Source organism: Entelurus aequoreus, linkage group LG07 (genome assembly GCF_033978785.1).
Source record: "Entelurus aequoreus isolate RoL-2023_Sb linkage group LG07, RoL_Eaeq_v1.1, whole genome shotgun sequence".
Lineage (NCBI taxonomy): Eukaryota > Metazoa > Chordata > Actinopteri > Syngnathiformes > Syngnathidae > Entelurus > Entelurus aequoreus.
In genome coordinates this window covers 2492519-2516877 of record NC_084737.1, presented here as the reverse complement: position 1 = coordinate 2516877, position 24359 = coordinate 2492519, and the positions used below count along the sequence as shown (strand labels likewise).

The 24359-nt window shown below is 36.6% G+C and overlaps 1 protein-coding gene across 8 annotated transcripts in view; it reads left to right on the top strand.

Annotated features, from left to right (window-relative positions):
- LOC133653267 (histone deacetylase 7-like) overlaps nt 1-24359 on the top strand; it is a 306865-nt gene that overhangs the window by 236627 nt on the left and 45879 nt on the right. For 7 of the 8 annotated variants that reach the window (XM_062052360.1, XM_062052359.1, XM_062052358.1 and 4 more), the window contains 4 exons: nt 2056-2218; nt 7483-7688; nt 14191-14400; nt 17248-17479. In XM_062052360.1, the coding sequence (XP_061908344.1) occupies nt 2056-2218; nt 7483-7688; nt 14191-14400; nt 17248-17479 (811 nt within the window). The remainder of the gene's footprint in view (nt 1-2055; nt 2219-7482; nt 7689-14190; nt 14401-17247; nt 17480-24359) is intronic. The other variant, XM_062052355.1, reaches the window with a different exon arrangement.

Below are 24359 nucleotides of genomic sequence, written 5' to 3'. Positions count from 1 at the left end.
CGCACGAGAAAGTTTCTCGTGCGCACGAGATACATGTCTAAAAAAAAAAAAATTACAACTTTTTTTAGAAACTATCTCGTGCGCACGAGATACATGTCTAAAAAAATTTTTTATTATTTTTTAATTCTTTAAAAAATTTTTAGACATTTATCTCATGCGCACGAGAAACTTTTTATAAATTTATAAAAAAAGAAAAAAAAAATGTATATTTTTTTTTAGACATGTATCTCGTGCGCACGAGAAAGTTTCTTGTGCGCACGAGATACATGTCTAAAAAAAAAAAAAAATTATAATTTTTTTTAGAAACTATCTCGTGCACACGGGAAAGTTTCTTGTGCGCACGAGATACATGTCTATAAAAAAATTTAAATTATTTTTTAATTTTTTAAAAATTTTTTAGACTTTTATCTCATGCACATGAGAAACTTTTTATAAATTTATAAAAAAAAAAAAAAAAAATTATAATTTTTTTTTAGACATGTATCTCGTGCACACGAGAAAGTTTCTCGTGTGCACGATATACATGTCTGAAAAAAAAAAAAAAATTATAACTTTTTTTAGAAACTATCTCGTGCACACGAGATACATGTCTAAAAAATTTTTTAATTTTTTTTAAATTTTTAAATTTTTTTTAGACATTTATCTCATGCGCACGAGAAACTTTTTATAAATTTATTTAAAAAAAAAAAAAAGGTATAATTTTTTTTAGAAACTATCTCGTGCGCACGGAAAAGTTTCTCATGCGCACGAGATACATGTCTAAAAAAAAATTTAAATTATTTTTTAATTTTTTAAATTTTTTTACACATTTATCTCCTGCGCACGAGAAACTTTTTATAAATTTATAAAAAAAAAAAAAAAATTATAATTTTTTTTAGACATGTATCTCGTGCACACGAGAAAGTTTCTCGTGTGCACGAGATACATGTCTAAAAAAATATATATATATAATTTTTTTTAGAAACTATCTCGTGATCACGAGAAAGTTTCTCGTGCGCACGAGATACATGTCTAAAAAAAAAAAGTAAATTATTTTTTTATTTTTTAAATTTTTTTTAGACATTTATCTCATGCGCACGAGAAACTTTTTATAAATTTATTAAAAAAAAATAAAAATATTTATAATTTTTTTTTAGACATGTATCTCGTGCGCACGAGAAAGTTTCTCGTGTGCACGAGATACATGTCCAAAAAAAAAAAAAAAATTAAAAAATTTTTTAGAAACTATCTCGTGCGCACGAGATACATGTCTAAAAAAAAATTATATATACATATTTTTTTTTATAACTTTATAAAAAAGTTTCTCGTGCGCACGAGATACATGTCTGAAAAAAAATAAAATAAATAATAATATACCGTTGTTATAAAAAAATAAAATTCCCCCATGTCCCTTTCCGTAGGTTTCCACTGTAAAGTAAAGTGCTGTTTTTTTGCTCTACTACTAGACAGTATAACTTCATAATAATATTAATTTATAATGCTATTTGATAAAACACAGTCAGAAAATACACAAAAAGAGGGAAAACGTGTGTAAACTAGTGATACTTACGGTTAGAGATGTCCGATAATATCCGACTGACGATATTATCGGCCGATAAATGGTTTAAAATGTGATATCGGAAATGATCGGTATCGGTTTCAAAAAGTAAAATGTATGACTTTTCCAAACGCCGCTGTGTACACGGACGTAGGGAGAAGTACAGAGCGCCGATAAACCTTAAAGGCACTGCCTTTGCGTGCCGGCCCAGTCACATAATATCTACGGCTTTTCACACACACACAAGTGAATGCAAGGCATATTTGGTCAACAGCCATACAGGTCACACTGAGGGTGTCCGTATAAACAACTTTAACACTGTTACAAATATGTGAACCCACACCAAACAAGAATGACAAACACATTTCGGGAGAACATCCGCACCGTAACACAACATAAACGCCACACAACAAATACCCAGAACCCCTTGCAGCACTAACCCTTCCGGGACGCTACAAAATGGCCCTTATATTTATTACTTATTATTTATTATTTGACTGTGTTAATATTGTGTGCAGGTTGAAGGAGAGCTGTCCCCTCTGAAAGTGGGTGGAGTGCCCATGGTCGCAGCCGGGACCCCACAGGTGTGGTTGCCCCTGAGCAGAGAGGATCAGCTCAGCCCTCGCCTACCTGTTATCATCCTGGAGCCTTCTGGACTGGTGCATGCTCCGCTCCTCTCTGGTGAGACACCTACATCTAGTCTTTACTGGTCTAGTCCTGCTTCTTTATTACACTATATATTACTACATCTAGTCTTTACTGATCTAGTCCTGCTTCTTTATTACACTATATATTACTACATCTAGTCTTTACTGGTCTAGTCCTGCTTCTTTATTACACTATATATTACTACATCTAGTCTTTACTGATCTAGTCCTGCTTCTTTATTACACTATATATTACTACATCTAGTCTTTACTGATCTAGTCCTGCTTCTTTATTACACTATATATTACTACATCTAGTCTTTACTGATCTAGTCCTGCTTCTTTATTACACTATATATTACTACATCTAGTCTTTACTGATCTAGTCCTGCTCCTTTATTACACTATATATTACTACATCTAGTCTTTACTGATCTAGTCCTGCTTCTTTATTACACTATATATTACTACATCTAGTCTTTACTGATCTAGTCCTGCTTCTTTATTACACTATATATTACTACATCTAGTCTTTACTGATCTAGTCCTGCTTCTTTATTACACTATATATTACTACATCTAGTCTTTACTGATCTATTCCTGCTTCTTTATTACACTATATATTACTACATCTAGTCTTTACTGATCTAGTTCTGCTTCTTTATGAGCTTGTCGTGACGCTCTGACTCTAATATTATGGTTCCTTTTATTCAACACCTAATATATGTTTCTTTATTACAGACTTATTTGCAATACAGTACACTCCTGAGTAGCATATCTTACATCATTCATTGCATTTTGTGCTAATTTATTGTAAATATTAAACACTGCCAAAGTGTTAAATCCTAAGGTTCATGCATTTGCAGTTTTGTAAGCCTTTGAAGGCTGTTTTGGAGTCTTTCTTTGAACTTTGAGCATAGTGCAGGGGTGTCCAAACTTTTTCCACTGAGGGCCCCGCACGGAAAAATTTAAGCATGCGGGGGCCATTTTGATATTTTTCATTTTCAAACCATAATAAAATAAACTGATTTTTTTTTTAACCTTTAGGGCTCCCGGGGACCATAAAGGGTCTCAGTTAGAGATGTCCGATAATATCGGCCTGCGTTAAAATGTAATATCGGAAATTATCGGTATCGTTTTTTTTTATTATCGGTATCGTTTTTTTAAAAAAAATTTTTTTTTTTTTTTTTTTTTATTAAATCAACATAAAAGACACAAGATACACTTACAATTAGTCCACCAACCCAAAAAACCTCCCTCCCCCCATTTACACTCATTCACACAAAAGGGTTGTTTCTTTCTGTTATTAATATTCTGCTTCCTACATTATATATCAATATATATCAATAAAGTCTGCAAGGGATACAGTCCGTAAGCACACATGATTGTGCGTGCTGCTGCTCCACTAATAGTACTAACCTTTAACACTTAATTTTACTAATTTTCATTAATTACTAGTTTCTATGTAACTGTTTTTATATTGTTGTACTTTCTTTTTTATTCAAGAAAATGTTTTTAATTTATTTATCTTATTTTACTAATTTTTAAAAAAAGTACCTTATCTTCACCATACCTGGTTGTCCAAATTAGGCATAATAATGTGTTGATTCCACGACTGCATATATCGGTTGATATCGGTATCGGTAGATATCGGTATCGGTAAGTAAAGAGTTGGACAATATCGGAATATCGGATATTGGCAAAAAGCCATTATAGGACATCCCTAGTCTCAGTCATTAAAACGTTAAAAATAAGTCAAATTATTATTATTATTTTTTATTTAACGCTTACAGTAAATCTCTATATCAACTCCAGGTTGATAAAAAGTAAGGTTTGGGGAAAAGTTTTATGGCTTTTCTGTCAAAGACAACTTTGTTTTTTATAGTGAAACTGGAAATATGCAGTATTTAGTAATTAGAGCCTTAAAAGATCAATAATGCAGGACACCATTGATTTTAATTATTTCATATTTTTGAGAAATCCATGAAAATATTAATACAATCCCACTAAATATATTTGGGATCCAAAAGGTGCCCCACTCATAAAGTGATACATTTTTATTAGTTTTTTTTTACTTTAAAAAAAATTTAAAAAATTAAAAAATAAATAAAATAAAGTGATACATTTTTATTAAGTTTTTTTTACTTTCAAAAAAATTAAAAAAAATTAAAAATAAATAAAATAAAGTGATACATTTTTATTAAGTTTTTTTTACTTTAAAAAAAATAAATAAATAAATAAATAAATAAATAAAGTGATACATTTTTATTAGGTTTTTTTTACTTTCCAAAAAAAATTAAAAAAAATTAATAAATAAAATAAAGTGATACATTTTTATTAGGTTTTTTTTACTTTCAAAACTTAAGTTACGAGATCAACTTCAGATATATCTGTCCATTTTACGTTTGAACTATTATTTTGTTTGTTTTATGCTCTTTTGTCAAAGAAATATTTGATGTTTTTATATTATATATTTTTCCCACATATAAACATTTTAAAGTGACATTTTTGAAGTAATAATTCATTATAACATGACAAAAAAAAAAGAAAAATAAAGAAAGACAAAAGAAAAAATAACAGCCTGCATGGCAGCTTTGTGTCAACATTGCACATTTTCTCGTTAGATTTCACCTCATTCCACATTTTTAAATGTTTTTTTTTAATTTTTGCAATACTATAAATTTTTAAACTTTTGCTGAATGTGTGGCAGGCCGGTAAACAATTAGCTGGGGGCCGCAAATGGCCCCCAGCTAATTGTTTACACTAATTGTTTACACTTTGGACACCCCTGGCATAGTGTAAGCCAGTGTTTTTCAACCTTTTTTGAGCAAAGCACATTTTTTGCGTTGAAAAAATAATTAAAAAGGAAACTCAGTTGTCACAATTATTGGATATGACTTTAAAGCATAACCAAGCATGCATCACTATAGCTCTTGTCTCAAAGTAGGTGTACTGTCACCACCTGTCACATCACACCCTGACTTATTTGCACTTTTTTGCTGTTTTCCTGTGTGTAGTGTTTTACTTCTTGTCTTGCGCTCTTATTTTGTTAACTTTTTCTTTTCTTTTGGTATTTTCCTGTAGCAGTTTCATGTCTTCCTTTGAGCGATATTTCCCGCATCTACTTTGTTTTAGCAATCAAGAATATTTCACTTGTTTTTATCCTTCTTTGTGGGGACATTGTTGATTGTCATGTCATGTTCGGATGTACATTGTGGACGCCGTCTTTGCTCCACAGTAAGTCTTTGCTGTCGTCCAGCATTCTGTTTTTGTTGACTTTGTAGCCAGTTCAGTTTTAGTTCCGTTCTGCATAGCCTTCCCTAAGCTTCAATGCCTTTTCTTAGGGGCACTCACCTTTTGTTTATTTTTGGTTTAAGCATTAGACACCTGTTTCCCACATCTACAAAGCAATTAGCTACCTGCTGCCACCTACTGATATGGAAGAGTATTACACGGTTACTCTGCCCACACTCAACAACAACACATCATTTGCAGACTATAATTACTGCTTTGCAAAACATATTTTTAACCCGGATAGGTGAAATTAGATAATCTCCCACGGCACACCAGACTGTATCTCACGGCACACTAGTGTGCCGCGGCACAGTGGTTGAAAAACACCGGTGTAAGCTGACAGTGTAGTGGACGTACTTATGTGGGCGTTCCTAGTATCTGTGGGCTTATGTATGTGTTTCAGGCTACGAGACAGCTGCAACCTCCCGTGTCGTTCTTACGTTACATTCTCACAAACGTAGATTTTAATCACCCTCGAGTCCCCTTTTAAAGTAAAGAGGGTGTATTTTCTTTAGGTTGTGTAGCACTTGAAGTAAAAGAAACCATCAAAAAACACCATATGCATGTTTTTCAAAAGACACGAACAAGTAATAGTAAGCGTAATGTTTGAAGTATTATCTTAATTGTGTATAAATCGAGCGTTCAGCAGTTTTATCGACCTTCTGCATGCACTTTGAAGTGTCGGGTGTGCTACTCGCCAGCTAGTTTGAAACTCTTGCGTGGTCCACCTGCTGTATTGTTTACAATGAACTCATCAGCGGTGATAATGCTGCCACAAATATTATATATATATATATTTTTTTTTGTGTTTTTTTGTCCTGTCCAGCTTCTCAGGCAAATCCTATAGTTGATGTAGATGCCCATATAGGCTGTTCACATTTACTTTACAAAAGAGAAGTGTAGGATACTTCTCTTGTTGCCTTATTTGTATTTGACCACTACTGTTTTCTGTTTATTTGTTACTGACTGTGGCAGGACACCTCTGCCTCTGTTTCACTTTATGTTGCTGGTAAATAATATGGTTGTAGTAGTAGGTTAAAGTTAAATTTAAATGTTTTTATTTTTTTATTTTTGTATTTTTTTATTTATTTCTTTTTTTATTTTATTTTATTTATTTATTTATTTATTTATTTATTTATTTATTTATTTATTTATTTATTTATTTATTTATGTTTTTATTTATTTATTTATTTATTTATTTATTTATTTATTTATTTATTTTTGTCCTGTCCAGCTTCTCAGGCAAATCATATAGTTGATGTAGATGCCCATATAGGCTGTTCACATTTACTTTACAAAAGAGAATTGTAGGATCAAGATTTTTGGAGCTCTTTGTTCAGTGGATCAGATGTTTGATGAAGCTCTGTGTCTATCTACCACCACTACTGTTTTCTGTTTATTTGTTACTGACTGTGGCAGGACACCTCTGCCTCTGTTTCACTTTATGTTGCTGGTAAATAATATGGTTGTAGTAGTAGGCTAAAGTTAAATTATTTAGTATGCACTAATTAAAGGGGCAGAGCTTTCAGAGACATTTTAGCTTTTATATTTTTATAATATATATTTTTTGTAAGAACCACAATTAATAAATATATTTCAGTGAATAACTTATTGTTCAAATCTGTATATAAATATGTACATAAAGTGTTGTAATTATATTGTAAAATGGATGGATGGATGGACGTTTAAAACAAAACTGTTATTATTAATTAGTAAGTATACATTTTTTGAGCCTTTTTAGAGAAAATCATATCATTGTAGTAAATTATGCAAATTACTCGATGATGTCATGGTGACCACGCCCATAGCCACGCCCCCACCGCCACAGGTATCTTGGCAGTTTACGGGAAACACTGATATTTGTTCGTAAAATGTGGTCAAGCAGCGCTTTCCACTTTCTCATGCACTCCAAGTTATTATGCACGTTAACAAATGAGGTTTGGGAGTCACGTGCTCGTGTTTCACATTTCATTTATAGTTCTTGTCTCTCCGTGTGAAATCCAGTGCCGGGCCTGGAGTCTGTGCCGCTGCAGTTCGCCTCGCACTTGGACCAGCTGTCCCCGGGGGGCGCTCAGGCCCACAAGCCCCTGAGCCGGACGCGCTCGGAGCCCCTGCCGCAGAGCACGAGGGCCCTCCACACGCACCTGCTCCAGCAGCACCACAACACGCAGCTGCTGGAGAGATTACAACAGCAGACTCACCTTGGCAAGGTACAACACAGTCGTCGGAGCATTTACAGTACAACATTGGATTCTGTAGTCACTGTTGGGGATACGGTATCCCCATCCGATATTGATATCGGTTCAATATCAATGAATAAAGTAGGATCAGATTGTATTGGCTTGCATGTCAAATCTCCGATACAAGCAGCGCTGCAGCGTGTTTACCTGTGCAAAGCTGGACAGCCAGTTAACACCTAAATGTCCTCCAATGTGCACACAATGTCGGTCTTTTCTTGTATTCTACTGAAGTCACTTACAAAAAGTAAACATGGCAGGCCAGAGCCCACTGGCGGAGAGAATGAGCACGTTCAGTGGAAGGCTCAGACTCCCACAATGCAACACGGAACGACACAGGAAGTCCTTCATACCGACAGCCATCAGACTGTATAATGCATATGTTCCTTTTTGACTGTACTTCAATGTATAATAGACTGTATTTATATTATTCACATGTGAATAATGCTGTGTAATAGACTGTATTTATATTATTCACATGTGAATAATGCTGTATAATAGACTGTATTTATATTATTCACATGTGAATAATGCTGTATAATAGAATGTATTTATATTATTCACATGTGAATAATGCTGTATAATAGACTGTATTTATATTATTCACATGTGAATGATGCTGTATAATAGACTGTATTTATATTATTCACATGTGAATAATGCTGTGTAATAGTCAATCAATCAATCAATGTTTATTTATATAGCCCTAAATCACTAGTGTCTCAAAGGGCTGTACAAGCCACAACGGCATCCTCGGTGTCGAGTGGGTCTGACATAATATTGTGAAAGTCCAACACATCAGCGAAAGTCCAGTCCATGGTGGGGCCAGCGGGAACCATCCCGAGTGGAGATGGGTCAGCAGCGTAGAGATGTCCCCATCTGATGGACAGGCTATCGGTCCACCCCGGAGCAGAGTAGAAAAGAAAAGAAAAGAAACGGCAGATCAACTGGTCTAAAAAGGGAGTCTATTTAAAGGCTAGAGTATACAAATGAGTTTTAAGATGAGACTTAAATGCTTCTACTGAGGTAGCATCTCTAACTTTTACCGGGAGGGCATTCCATAGTATTGGAGCCCGAATAGAAAACGCTCTATAGCCCGCAGACTTTTTTTGGGCTCTGGGAATCACTAATAAGCCGGAGTTCTTTGAACGCAGATTTCTTGCCGGGACATATGGTACAATACAATCGTCAAGATAGGCAGGAGCTTGACCGTGTAGTATTTTATACGTAAGTAGTAAAACCTTAAAGTCGCATCTTAGGTGCACAGGAAGCCAGTGCAAGTGAGCCAGTATAGGCGTAATATGATCAAACTTTCTTGTTTTTGTCAAAAGTCTAGCAGCCGCATTTTGTACCATCTGTAATCTTTTAATGCTAGACATAGGGAGGCCCGAAAATAATACGTTACAGTAATCGAGACGAGATGTAACGAACGCATGGATAATGATCTCAGCATCGCTTGTGGACAAAATGGAACTAATTTTAGCGATATTACGGAGATGAAAGAAGGCCGTTTTAGTAACACTCTTAATGTGTGACTCAAACGAGAGAGTTGGGTGGAAGATAATACCCAGATTCTTTACCGAGTCGCCTTGTTTAATTGTTTGGTTGTCAAATGTTAAGGTGGTATTATTAAATAGATGTTGGTGTTGAGCAGGACCGATAATCAGCATTTCCGTTTTCTTAGCGTTGAGTTGCAAAAAGTTAGCGGACATCCATTGTTTAATTTCATTAAGACACGCCTCCAGCTGACTACAATCCGGCGTGTTGGTCAGCTTTAGGGGCATGTAGAGTTGGGTGTCATCAGCATAACAGTGAAAGCTAACACCGTATTTGCGTATAATGTCACCTAGCGGCAGCATGTAAATACTAAAGAGTGCAGGGCCAAGAACCGAACCCTGGGGAACTCCGCACGTTACCTTAACATAGTCCGAGGTCACATTGTTATGGGAGACACACTGCATCCTGTCAGTAAGATAAGAGTTAAACCAAGACAAGGCTAAGTCTGACATCCCAATACGCGTTTTGATACGCTCTAATAAAATATTATGATCAACAGTATCGAAAGCGGCGCTAAGATCAAGAAGCAGCAACATAGATGACGCATCAGAATCCATCGTTAGCAATAGATCATTAGTCATTTTTGCGAGGGCTGTCTCCGTAGAGTGATTTGCCCTGAAACCGGATTGAAAAGGTTCACAGAGATTGTTAGTCACTAAGTGTTCATTTAGCTGCTGTGCAACAGTTTTTTCGAGAATTTTCGAGATAAACGGTAGGTGGGACACCGGCCGGTAGTTCACCATGAGGTCAGGATCGAGGTTAGGTCTTTTGAGTAGAGGATGAATAACCGCTTTTTTGAATGCTAGAGGAACAGTACCAGAGGAAAGTGATAGGTTTATAATATTTAACACTGATGGACCTAATAAAACAAAAAGCTCCTTGATAAGTTTCCCAGGAATTGGGTCAAGTAAACATGTTGTTTGTTTTGTCCCATTTACACATTTTAACAATTCCTCCAATGTTATTTCATCAAAGAGAGAGAAACTATTTTGGAGGGCAATGTCCGTCGTATATACCGTCGTATTTGTGTTAATAGAACCCAGTTGTGGCTGGGATGCATTGTCTTTAATCTCTTTTCTGATGAGTTCAATTTTCTTATAAAAGAAATTCATAAAGTCATCTGCTGAGTGGGTGGAGCTACTGGGAGGAGTCCCTTGTTGGGTTAGCGATGCTACTGTACTAAACAAAAATTTAGGATCATTTTTGTTGAGGTGGATGAGATTTGAGTAATATTTAGCTTTAGCTGAGGTAAGCATGCGTTTATAAGTTATTAAACTATCACTCCATGCTTGATGGAAAACCTCAAGTTTAGTCGCACGCCATTTGCGTTCCAGCTTTCTACATGATAATTTCTGGGCTTTAGTTTCTTCTGTAAACCATGGGGTACGCCTTTTAGGGGCCCTTTTTAGCTTTAGCGGTGCTACAATATCAATGGTGTCGCGCAGGGCGTCATTAAAGTTGTTAGTGAGGTTATCAATAGAGCCCACATAATTTGGGAATGATGCCATTACTGAAGGCAGTAGGTCAGTAAGAGTCGTCGTTGTGGCAGCATTAATGTTGCGGGTGCTATAATAGTTATTATTATTATTATTAGTTTGTTGACAATGAGTCAGAACTTCGAATTTTATAAGGTAATGATCGGACATTACTTTAGTGTACGGGAGTATCGTAACTTTAGAGGTGGTGACACCCCTGACAAGCACTAGATCTATCGTATTACCGTTGCGATGCGTGGGTTCATTTATTATTTGTGTAAGACCACAGCTATCAATTATAGTCTGGAGCGCCACGCATGGAGGGTCCGATGGGGTATTCATATGGATGTTAAAGTCTCCCATTATGATTATATTGTCGGCGTGCGTCACTAGATCAGCAACGAACTCTGAAAATTCATTGATAAAGTCCGAATAGGGCCCAGGGGGGCGGTAGATGACAGCCAGGTGGAGAGGCAGCGGTGTGACAAACCTCATAGTGAGCACCTCAAACGAGTTATATTTATTATTTAGGTCCGAGGTAAGGCTAAAGTTTTTGTTGTATATTAGTGCAACACCCCCACCCCTTTTAATGGGGCGGGCAATATGCGTTCCCGCATAGCCAGGAGGAGACGCCTCACCCAGCGCAAAAAATTCGTCTGGTTTGAGCCAGGTCTCGGCTAAACCAACGACATCAAGATTGTTGTCTCTGATGACTTCATTAACTAATAACGTTTTGGAAGACAATGACCTTATGTTTAAAAAGCCCATATTATAGGTAGTGGGCTGTTTTGAGGAGTTTTTGTTGAAAGTATCCGTAGTAGCAATATTAATAATGTTACGTTTATTATGCATAGTGCACTTTAAATAATTTCGACCATATCTAGGAATTGATATGACAGGAATTTTTAGATTGTTTGCCACCTCAGTAAAATGCATGTCCACCTCTGACGCAGAAAAAACATTATGTGAGTTGTATATTATTCTAGAAGAATTGCTATGTGTGCAGGGATTATCCAGCCTGGCGCTGGCTAGTTCTAGCTTAACAGACTCCTTATTAGCGCTTCTTTGTGGATTAGCATTTAGCTTTTTCGTTAGCCCCGCTAACAACAAAGCATTTAGCTTTGTTGTTAGCCCCGCCCGACACCCCCGCTTCACATGTGAATAATGGTGTATAATAGACTGTATATTTATTATTCACATGTGAATAATGCTGTATAATACACTGTATTTATATTACTCACATGTGAATAATGCTGTACAATAGACGGTATTTATATTATTCATATGTGAATAATGCTGTATAATAGACGGTATTTATATTATTCACATGTGAATAATGCTGTATAATAGACTGCATTTATGTTATTCACATGTGAATAATGCTGTATAATAGACTGTATTTATATTTTTCACATGTGAATAATGCTGTATAATAGACTGTATTTATATTATTCACATGTGAATAATGCTGTATAATAGACTGTATTTATATTATTCACATGTGAATAATGCTGTATAATAGACTGTATTTATGTTATTCACATGTGAATAATGCTGTATAATAGACTGTATTTATGTTATTCACATGTGAATAATGCTGTATAATATACTGTATTTGTATTATTCACATGTGAATAATGCTGTATAATAGACGGTATTTATATTATTCATATGTGAATAATGCTGTATAATAGACTGCATTTATGTTATTGACATGTGAATAATGCTGTATTATAGACTGTATTTATATTTTTCACATGTGAATAATGCTGTATAATAGACTGTATTTATATTACTCACATGTGAATAATGCTGTATAATAGACTGTATTTGTATTATTCACATGTGAATAATGCTGTATAATAGACGGTATTTATATTATTCATATGTGAATGATGCTGTATAATAGACTACATTTATGTTATTGACATGTGAATAATGCTGTATTATAGACTGTATTTATATTTTTCACATGTGAATAATGCGGTATAATAGACTGTATTTATATTACTCACATGTGAATAATGCTGTATAATAGACTGTATTTATATTATTCACATGTGAATAATGCTGTATAATAGACTGTATATTTATTATTCACATGTGAATAATGCTGAATATTAGACTGTATTTATATTATTCACATGTGAATAATGCTGTATAATAGACTGTATATTTATTATTCACATGTGAATAATGCTGTATAATAGACTGTATTTATATTATTCACATGTGAATAATGCTGTATAATAGTCTGTATTTATGTTATACACATGTGAATAATGCTGTATAATAGACTGTATTTATGTTATTCACATGTGAATAATGCAGTATAATAGATTGTATTTATATTATTCACATGTGAATAATGCTGTATAATAGACTGTATTTATATTACTCACATGTGAATAATGCTGTATAATAGACTGTATATTTATTATTCACATGTGAATAATGCTGTATAATAGACTGTATTTATATTACTCACATGTGAATAATGCTGTATAATAGACTGTATTTATATTATTCACATGTGAATAATGCTGTATAATAGACTGTATTTATATTATTCACATGTGAATAATGCTGTATAATAGACTGTATTTATATTACTCACATGTGAATAATGCTGTATAATAGACTGTATTTATATTATTCACATGTGAATAATGCTGTATAATAGACTGTATTTATATTATTCACATGTGAATAATGCAGTATAATAGACTGTATTTGTATTATTCACATGTGAATAATGCAGTATAATAGACTGTACATTTATTATTCACATGTGAATGATGCAGTATAATAGATTGTATTTGTGTTATTCACATATACCCAAGTGTTTGTTGTGAGCGAACTGTGGTGCTGAATTTCCCCTAGGGATCAATAAAGTACTTTCTATTCTATTCTACTAGGAGCTAGCAGCTACACAACAGCTAAGCACACTATATCAGACAAGCTAGGCTACAATAAGTGTCCTTAAATGAACAGAAATATAGTATCAAATAATTATATTTGCATATCAAGTACACATGCAAAGTCTGCTAGACAGGAGCATATTAGAAGGTATACGGTAACAAACGTGTCCGCATCTATAAACTTACTGCATCATGAGCCTAATGTTTTCAATTATTATTGCCACTAGGTGACGCCAAACAAACTTGAACTTTAAGACAGCCTAAGTCCATTCCAGACGCTTAATAGTAGATTAGTTTGAGTAATTTCACTCGATTAAGCCTTTCCCAACATTCCACACTACAAAATAATAGAAATATGTATGATTCGTGCTGGTATCGTATTGGATTACCATTAGTATTGGCCAATACTAATATTGGTATCGTATCGCAAGTGAAAACGTTGTATCACGACACCCCGTGTGCTGTGCAACACAATTGTGTATCAGAATCAGAATCCTCAGGTGTATTTTCTGTCCGTGTCAGCTCATGTCCAAATCCAGCGAGAAGCCCAGACTCCACCAGATCCCCTCTGAGGACATGGACTCGGAGGACGGCGGGGGGACGTCGCCGTCAGAGCCGGGCTATCCAAGCAGAGGGAGGGCTGATTCCATCAGGGAGGCGGAGCCAGCATCTTCAACAGGATCCAGTAACCAAGAGCAGCTCAACTTACAACACGCACTCATACTCAACCAGGTTGGTTTATTCAGCTTCTCATAAGATCCAGGTACACTATATTGCCAAAAGTATTTGGCCACCCATCCAAATGATGAGAATCTGTCAACAAGGGGACTTTGGGGGGGTTTTGTTTTCCCGGAATGCAAAGGAAAGTTGGCGCGGGCAAGGCGTGAAGGACATGTTTATTTTTACACTAACAAAAAGAACCAAAGGCGGAAGTACAAAAACTTGGCTAATGAAACAAAACTTGCACAAAGGCAGAAACTATGAACAATAAACAAAAACTTACTTGGCATGGAACTATTGTAGCATGAAGTCAAACAGAGTTAGCAGGGGTGTCAGAAGCATACTTGCCAACCCTCCCGACAACCTCCCTTCTCCCGACAAACTCCCGGTATTCAGCCGGAGCTGGAGGCCACGCCCCCTCCAGCTCAATGCGGACCTGAGTGGGGACAGCCGTTCTCACGTCCGCTTTCCCAGCAGCTCGCCTTGCCCAATGACGTCATAACATCTGCGGCTTTTAGAGAGTAGAGTGCACAACAAGGAGAGAGAGTTCTTGGTTTCTTATGTGGGTTTATTGTTAGGCAGTTTCATTCACGTCCTCCCAGCGCGGTAACAACACACAACAACAGCGGTCACGTTTAGTCTGCCGTAAAGCAGTTCGTCTGCCGTAAACAGCAATGTTGTGACACTCTTAAACAGGACAATACTGCCATCTACCGGATAGCCTGCTGAACACTGAAATTCAAGTATGTCTTTTATGTATATGTATAATAAAATAAAAAATTAAAATAAAATATATATATAGCTAGAATTCACTGAAAGTCAAGTATTTCATACATATATATATATATATATATATATATATATATATATATATATATATATATATATATATATATATATATATATATATATATATATATATATATATATATATATATATATGTGAAATACTTGATTTGGTGAATTCTAGCTGTAAATATACTCTCCTCTTAACCACGCCCTTGGCCACGCCCCAACCACGCCCCCCGCCCCAAACACCTCCCGATATTGGAGGTCTCAAGGTTGGCAAGTATGGTCAGAAGTAGCATGGCGTGATAGGATAATGTCACCAAGCAACAACAAGCTTAAATACTGCTGACATGATTAGTGAAAACAGGTGCGTGACATGAGGATGTGAACCAGGTGAAACTAATGGTTGCTATGGTGACGAAGCGAGGGAGTCAAAACAGGAACTAAAAAGTGTCCAAAAACCAAGCAAAACATAACTAAACTAAACACAGACATGAGAGAACCAGGTGTCCTAATCACTTGGCCCGGTGTATCAAATCCAGCACTTAGGCATGGAGACTGTTTCTACAAACATTTGTGAAAGAATGGGCCGCTTTCAGTGATTTCCAGCGTGGAACTGTCACAGGATGCCACCTGTGCAACAAATCCAGTCGTGAAATTTCCTCGCTCCTAAATATTCCAAAGTCAACTTTATTATAAGAAAAGTGAAGAGTTTGGGAACAACAGCAACTCAGCCGCCAAGTGGTAGGCCAGGTGAACTGACAGAGAGGGTCAGCATAGTGCAAAGACTTTCTGCACAGTCAGTTGCTACAGACTTCATGTGACCTTCCGATTAGCCCACGTACAGTACGCAGAGAGCTTCGTGGAATGGGTTTCCATGGCCGGGCAGCTGCATCTAAGCCATACATCACCAAGTCCAATGCAAAGCATAGGATGCAGTGGTGTAAAGCAGTGGTCCCCAACCTTTTTGGAGCTGGGGACCGGTCGACGCTTGAATTTTTTTATTTTTTTTTTATTTTTTTAAAATGTTTTTTATTTTTTTGTCATAAAGAAATACAATCATGTGTGCTTACGGACTGTATCCCTGCAGACTGTATTGATTTATATTGATATATAATGTATATATTGTGTTGACTGTGCACCAGTGCACAAAGCAAGGTCCATAAAGACATGGATGACAGAGTCTGGTGTGGATGAACTTGACTGGCCTGCACAGAGTCCTGACCTGAACCCCATAAAACAGTGGTCCCCAACCACTGGGCCGCGATTGGTACCGGGCCGCACAAGAAATTTAAAAAAATTTTTTATTTTTTTTTATGCAATCAACATAAAAAACACAATATATACATTATATATCAATATAGATCAATACAGTCTGCAGGGATACAGTCTGTAAGCACACATGATTGTATTTATTTATGTAAAAAAAAAAAAAAAAAAAAAATTTTTATTTTTTTTATTTTTTTATGCAATCAACATAAAAAACACAATATATACATTATATATCAATATAGATCAATACAGTCTGCAGGGATACAGTCCGTAAGCACACATGATTGTATTTATTTATGTAAAAAAAAAAAAAAAAAAAAAAAAAAAAAAAAATCCCCCCCCCCCCCCCCCCCACCGGTCCGTGTGACAAATTTTCAAGCGTTGACCGGTCCGCAGCTACAAAAAGGTTGGGGACCACTGCCATAGAACACCTTTGGGATGAATTAGAACGGAGACTGAGAGCCAGGCCTTCTCCACCAACATCAATGTGCTTTTGGAAGAATGGCGGAAAATTCCTATAAACACACTCGGCAACCTTGTGGACAGCCTTCCCAGAAGAGGTGAAGCTGTAATAGCTGCAAAAGGTCATATTGAACCCTATTGGTTAGGACTGGGATGGCACTTCAAGTTCATATGTGAGTGAAATACTTTTGGCAATATAGTGTACATACACAGGATGCATGCTATTCAGCCAACAGTCCCCTAGATGGCGTCATTGTCCACAAAGAAAGCAGCTGAGGTTGAACGGGGCTAAAATATGATGTATTGTTCCTACCACATCTGTATCACGTGCCATAGTCTTTGCTATGGGAGCAGCAGAAGCAGCTGCAACAGTTGCACCGACAAATGGAGACCCTGGCCGTCCCGATGCTACGTAGCGGTGGAAGCGGTGGCGTTGGCGGCGCTCTGGGCGTGCACCGCCCCCTGTCGCGTACGCAGTCCTCACCGGCCTCCACGTCTCTCACCCTGCCCGAAAAACCTCTGAGCCTGACCGGGCAGGAAGCGAGCAGCAAACCACGCTTCACCACTGGTAAGTCCCACAATGTGACTCCTTTACTTCACTTTGGAGTCTAGACTATTTTTATTTATTTTATTTTACTTTTGTGTTTACAATATGTTTGCCAAAACAGTTGAACTTGACTCAGTTCATTTCCTTTTTTTTCAATGCAGCCTCAAATGTGTGACCTAAAATCATTGAAAAAAATCTAAAACCCAAGTAGAGACAATTATTTTGAAGTGTAATAAACCCTTTCTATAAGAGGGTTGCGTCCCTTTTTTCTTGGTGGGTTAATTCACACGATGGTCGAGCAGCTCCAGCGTAGCGTTAAAACAAGTGACAGCAAGTGTAGAGTTTGAGCAGAAAAATGTCGTATTGCTGTTCTGTCCTTGTGTGTTCCGGTCGTCCATGTAGATCAGACCTGGGCAATATTAAGGCCCGGAGGCCACATGTGGCTCGTTAAAGGCCTACTGAAATGAATTTTTTTTATTTAAACGGGGATAACAGATCCATTCTATGTGTCATACTTGATCATTTCGCGATATTGCCATATTTTTGCTGAAAGGATTTAGTAGAGAACATCGACGATAAAGGTCGCAACTAGCGACCACGCAGTCTGATAGTTTATACATCAATGATGAAATCTTAACATTGCAACACATGCCAATATGGCCGGGTTAACTTATAAAGTGACATTTTAAATTTCCCGCCACACTTCCGGTTGAAAACGTCTATGTATGATGACGTATGCGCGTGACGTCAATCGTTGAAACGGAAGTATTCGGCCCCATTGAATCCAAAACAAACAGCTCTGTTTTCATCGCAAAATTCCACAGTATTCTGGACATCTGTGTTGGTGAATCTTTTGCAATTTGTTTAATGAACAATGAAGACTGCAAAGAAGAAAGTTGTAGGTGGGAAGCGGTGTATTAGCGGCTGGCTGCAGCAACACAACCAGTAGGATTTTGACTTGGATAGCAGACGCGCTATCCGACGCTAGCCGCCAACCGCATTGATGATCGGGTGAAGTCCTTCATCGCTCCGTCGATCGCTGGAACGCAGGTGAGCACGGGTGTTGATGAGCAGATGAGGGCTGGCCGGCGTAGGTGGATAGCTAATGTTTTTAGCACAGCTCTGTGATGTCCCGTTGCTAAGTTAGCTTCAATGGCGTCGTTAGCAACAGCATTGTTAAGCTTCGCCAAACTGGAAAGCATTAACCGTGTAGTTACATGTCCATGGTTTAATAGTATTGTTGATCTTCTATCTATCCTTCCAGTCAGGGGTTTATTTCTTTTGTTTCTATCTGCAGTTAAGCCCGATGCTATCACGTTAGCTCCGTAGCTAAAGTGCTTCGTCGATGTATTGTCGTGGAGATAAAAGTCACTGTGAATGTCCATTTCGCGTTCTCGACTCTCATTTTCAAGAGGATATAGTATCCCAGGTGGTTTAAAATACAAATCCGTGATCCACAATAGAAAAAGGAGAAAGTGTGGAATCCAATGAGCCAGCTTGTACCTAAGTTACGGTCAGAGCGAAAAAAGATACGTCCTGCACTGCACTCTAGTCCTTCACTCTCACTTTCCTCATCCACAAATCTTTCATCCTGGCTCAAATTAATGGGGTAATCGTCGCTTTCTCGGTCCGAATCTCTCTCGCTCCATTGTAAACAATGGGGAAATGTGAGGAGCCTTTCAACCTGTGACGTCACGCTACTTCCGGTAGGGGCAAGGCTTTTTTTTATCAGCGAGCAAAAGTTGTGACCTTTATCGTCGATGTTCTCTACTAAATCCTTTCAGCAAAAATATGGCAATATCGCGAAATGATCAAGTATGACACATAGAATGGATCTGCTATCCCCGTTTAAATAAAAAAAATTCATTTCAGTAGGCCTTTAACATGTGTGCATTAATAAAAAAAAATTCAAAATCTCTCACATGCGCTCTATTGCAGTGGTGCAGAAACAATGTCCACATATTCAAACTTTCAGGCACTCACGTCTGTCGGATTTGATACATTTTTATTAGTTACGCTCATTAAAAGATTAATTGAAGCAATAGAATATAAAGCTAAACTAAAAGTGCTTATGAAGTAGAAATAAAATAACGCGAATAACAAGCTAATAGTAAATATTACTGATAAAGTCACAAATCTGCGCTTAAGACACGAGTTGAAAAGAAGCGTCTGTGTGTTGAGTTGTCATCCTTAAAGGCCTACTGAAATGATTTTTTTTAATTTAAACGGAGATAGCAGATCCATTCTATGTGTCATACTTGATCATTTCGCGATATTGCCATATTTTTGCTGAAAGGATTTAGTAGAGAACATCGACGATAAAGTTCGCAACTTTTGGTCGCTGATAAAAAAAAGCCTTGCCTGTACCGGAAGTAGCGTGACGTCACAGGTTGAAAGGCTCCTCACATTTCCCCATTGTTTACACCAGCAGCGAGAGAGATTCGGACCGAGAAAGCGACGATCACCCCATTAATTTGAGCCAGGATAAAAGATTTGTGGATGAGGAACGTGAGAGTGAAGGACTTGAGTGCAGTGCAGGACGTATCTTTTTTCGCTCTGACCGTAACTTAGGTACAAGCTGGCTCATTGGATTCCACACTCTCTCCTTTTTCTATTGTGGATCACGGATTTGTATTTTAAACCACCTGGGATACTATATCCTCTTGAAAATGAGAGTCCAGAACGCGAAATGGACATTCAGTGCCTTTTATCTCCACGACAATACATCGGCGAAATGCTTTAGCTACGAGCTAACGTGATAGCATCGGGCTTAACTGCAGATAGAAACAAAATAAATAAACCCCTGACTGGAAGGATAGACAGAAAATCAACAATACTATTAAACCATGGACATGTAACTACACGGTTAATAAATTTGTATTTGACCACTACTGTTTTCTGTTTATTTGTTACTGACTGTGGCAGGACACCTCTGCCTCTGTTTCGCTTTATGTTGCTGGTAAATAATATGGTTGTAGTAGTAGGCTAAAGTTACATTTAAATGTATTTGTTATTTTTTTATTTTTTTATTTTATGTTATTTATTTTTTTATTTTTTTATTTTTTTATTTATTTTTGTCCTGTCCAGCTTCTCAGGCAAATCATATAGTTGATGTAGATGCCCATATAGGCTGTTCAGATTTACTTTACAAAAGAGAAGTGTAGGATCAAGATTTTTTCAGTGTTTTATCCTTCATAGTTAATATTGTAAATCCCTACATTCTTTATTTTCATGTACATTCTGGCTGTCTCATTCAGTAAAAAAAAATTAAATTCCATTCCGTTTTTATGGCGGTCTGTCATAACGTTTTTAGCTTTCAATCAGACATTATTGTGAGGTTTTGTATTAGTGTTCCTAAAAATAATACCGGCCCCCAGACACATTGTTTTCTCTAAATTTGGACCCCGAGTCAAAATAATTGCATAGAGTCCCGAAAGAAGTGGTTCATAAAGGTTATAAAGTCAGGGAAAAACTAAAGTGTGTAGAAGGAAATGGCTCTTAAAAATATCACTTTTCATCACCTTGTGGAGTGCAATTGGACCACTTGTGTCCATACTTGCCAACCATCCCGAATTTTCCGGGAGACTCCCGAATTTCAGTGTCTCTCCCGAAAATCTCCCGGGACAATCATTCTCCCCATTTCCAGCCGGACCTGAGTCACGTCCACTTTTCCTCCATACAAACAGCGTGCCGGCCCAGTCACGTTATAACATCTACGGCTTTTGGAGCTCAGTGCGCAACTGCACACACAACAAGAAGGAGACTATTATATATATCTCTGTTATTCATAGCTTTATCCAGGGGTCACCAACCTTTTTGAAAGCAAGAGCTACTTCTTGGGTAGTGATTAATGCGAAGGGCTACCAGTTTGATACACACTTCAATAAATTGCCAGAAATAGCCAATTTGCTCAATTTACCTTTAACTCTATGTTATTATTAATAATTAATGATATTTACACTTAATTGAACGGTTTAAAAGAGGAGAAAACACGAAAAAAATGACAATTAAATTTTGAAACATAGTTTATCTTCAATTTCGACTCTTTAAAATTCAAAATTCAACCGAAAATAAGAAGAGAAAAACTAGCTAATTCGAATCTTTTTGAAAAAATTAAAAAAATAATTTATGGAACATCGTTAGTAATTTTTCCTGATTAAAATTAATTTTAGAATTTTGATGACATGTTTTAAATAGGTTAAAATCCAATCTACACTTTGTTAGAAAATATAACAAATTGGACCAAGCTATATTTCTAACAAAGACAAATCATTATTTCTTCTAGATTTTCCAGAACAAAAATTTTAAAAGAAATTCAAAAGACTTTGAAATAAGATTTAAATTTGATTCTACAGATTTTCTAGATTTGCCAGAATATTTTTTTTGAATTTTAATCATAATAAGTTTGAAGAAATATTTCACAAATATTCTTCGTCAAAAAAACGGAAGCTAAAATGAAGAATTAAATGAAAATGTATTTATTATTCTTTACAATAAAAAAAATAAATTTACTTGAACATTAATTTAAATTGTCAGGAAAGAAGAGGAAAGAATTTAAAAGGTAAAAAGGTATATGTGTTTAAAAATCCTAAAATCATTTTTAAGGTTGTATTTTTTGTCTAAAATTGTCTTTCTGAAAGTTATAAGAAGCAAAGTAAAAAAATAAATGAATTTATTTAAACAAGTGAAGACCAAGTCTTTAAAATATTTTCTTGGATTTTCAAATTCTATTTGAGTTTTGTCTCTCTTAGAATTAAAAATGTCGGGCAAACGAGACCAGCTTGCTAGTAAATAAATACAATTTAAAAAATAGAGGCAGCTCACTGGTAAGTGCTGCTATTTGAGCTATTTTTAGAACAGGCCAGCGGGCTACTCATCTGGTCCTTACGGGCGTTGGTGACCGCGGGCACCGCGTTGGTGACCCCTGGGTTTATCTATAACCCATAAAGTAGGCCGTTTATTCCAGCTGGCACGTTAATACACTGACACACAACATCCGGATTCCCATCATGCATTGCTTCAAAACTACGGCAAGTAGTAATGTTAAAAAAAACATAACATAGACGAAGCAGATGAATGAAGAAGAGACAGTCATGGCGACGACGAGTAAGAAGAAGAAGTACGCTTGCAAGTTCCAAAATGATTGGAAACAATAATTTCAGTTCATCCAGGCCAGCTCGAAGGGGGAGGGCTATGCTAGGGAGAGATGGAAGATTCCAGACTCTGGTGCATTTGATGATGCCACACAGCAATGCATCACCAGAGAGGGTGTTCAGCATGCTTAGAAAGATAGTGACAGAGAATACAACGAGGAAGGACAATTCAACCCTAAACTCACTCCTTTCCTGCAAATTTCACAGATGCTGCCCATACCTATGCTCCTTCAAAGGCTGTGCTACTGGCTGCAAAGCATTGCACAATAGAGGAGTGTTATGTGTGTGTATGTGTGTAAATAAATGAACACTGAAATTCAAGTATTTCTTTTATTTATATACACTGTATATAAGAAATACTTGGATTTCAGTGAATTCTAGCTATAAATATACTTGTCCCGCCCCCCGGACCCACCCCGCCCACCTCAACCAAACCCCCCAATCTCCCGAATTCGGAGGTCTCAAGGTTGGCAGGTGTGCTTGTGTCTGCAGTGATCACTTTGTAAAATGTTTGTATAAACATTTGATTTGCTTGAGAAACGTTCTGTGATCCAATCAAGTTTATTCTCCACTATATTTGTAGTGTTTGAGAGCAGAACTAAACGCAAAGAAGGCACAACTGAGCACATTAGTTAGTGTTCTTTTGTGGTTGCTATGCCTGAATATGACTACGAAGTGCAAATAAACTAACGTCATGTTAAGTCCTAGTAGTAAATATTGTGATTGTTGGTCCAATACACCATATTTTCTTTCTCGATTTTCATAACAGAAACTAAAAGCTTATGTTGTTGTGCAATGCCTTTTCTTAGCGGCACTCACCTTTTGTTTATTTTTGATTTAAGCATTAGACACCTTTTTACCTGCACACTGCCTCCCGCTGTTTCCCACATCTACAAAGCAATTAGCTACCTGCTGCCACCTACTGATATGGAAAAGTATTACACGGTCACTCTGCCCAGCTCTAGACAGCACCGACACTCAACAACAACACATCATTTGCAGACTATAATTACTGCTTTGCACAAAATATTTTCAACCCAAATAGGTGAAATTAGATCATCTCCCACGGCACACCAGACTGTATCTTGATTGACCACTAAATGGTAACACCCGACTAAGTTTTTCAACTTGTTAAGATACAGATAAATACTAACATCATAATACAGTCATCACACAAGATAATCATCAGAGTATATACATTGAATTATTTACATTATTTGGGGTATGGAGAGGGAGGGGGGGTTGGGGTTTGGTTGGTATGAACACTTCAGTCATCACACTAGTGTGCCGCGGCACAGTGGTTGAAAAACACTGCTCTAGGTCACGTGATTGTAACCTAGCTATAAAGTGTGTACTTATGTACAATACTGTATTCATAAGCTCAAGAAAAGCCATGGCTCTGGTTGCCTTTCAAAGCCATATTGTGTGCGTTTGTGTCAGTTGGCCACTTGATGGCACTGTTCCCCCAATGTTCCCCCTTTCCTTCTGCAACCAAACGGCTGTTCATGCTTTGATTTCTGATAAGCGGTTTTTTCTCCACAAATGGGTAGGATATATCATGTTTAGGGTTGCAGTTATCAAATTATTTTAGTAATCAAGTAATCTATAGATTAATTTGTTTAATTAAACAGGAAATCGGATAAAACACACTTTATATTTAATTTAGGGAAATATTTTTCTGCTTGCCATAACTGTCGTTCTTTTTTTTTTAATAAATGCACATTTTCAACAAGGAAATTGCACTTTTA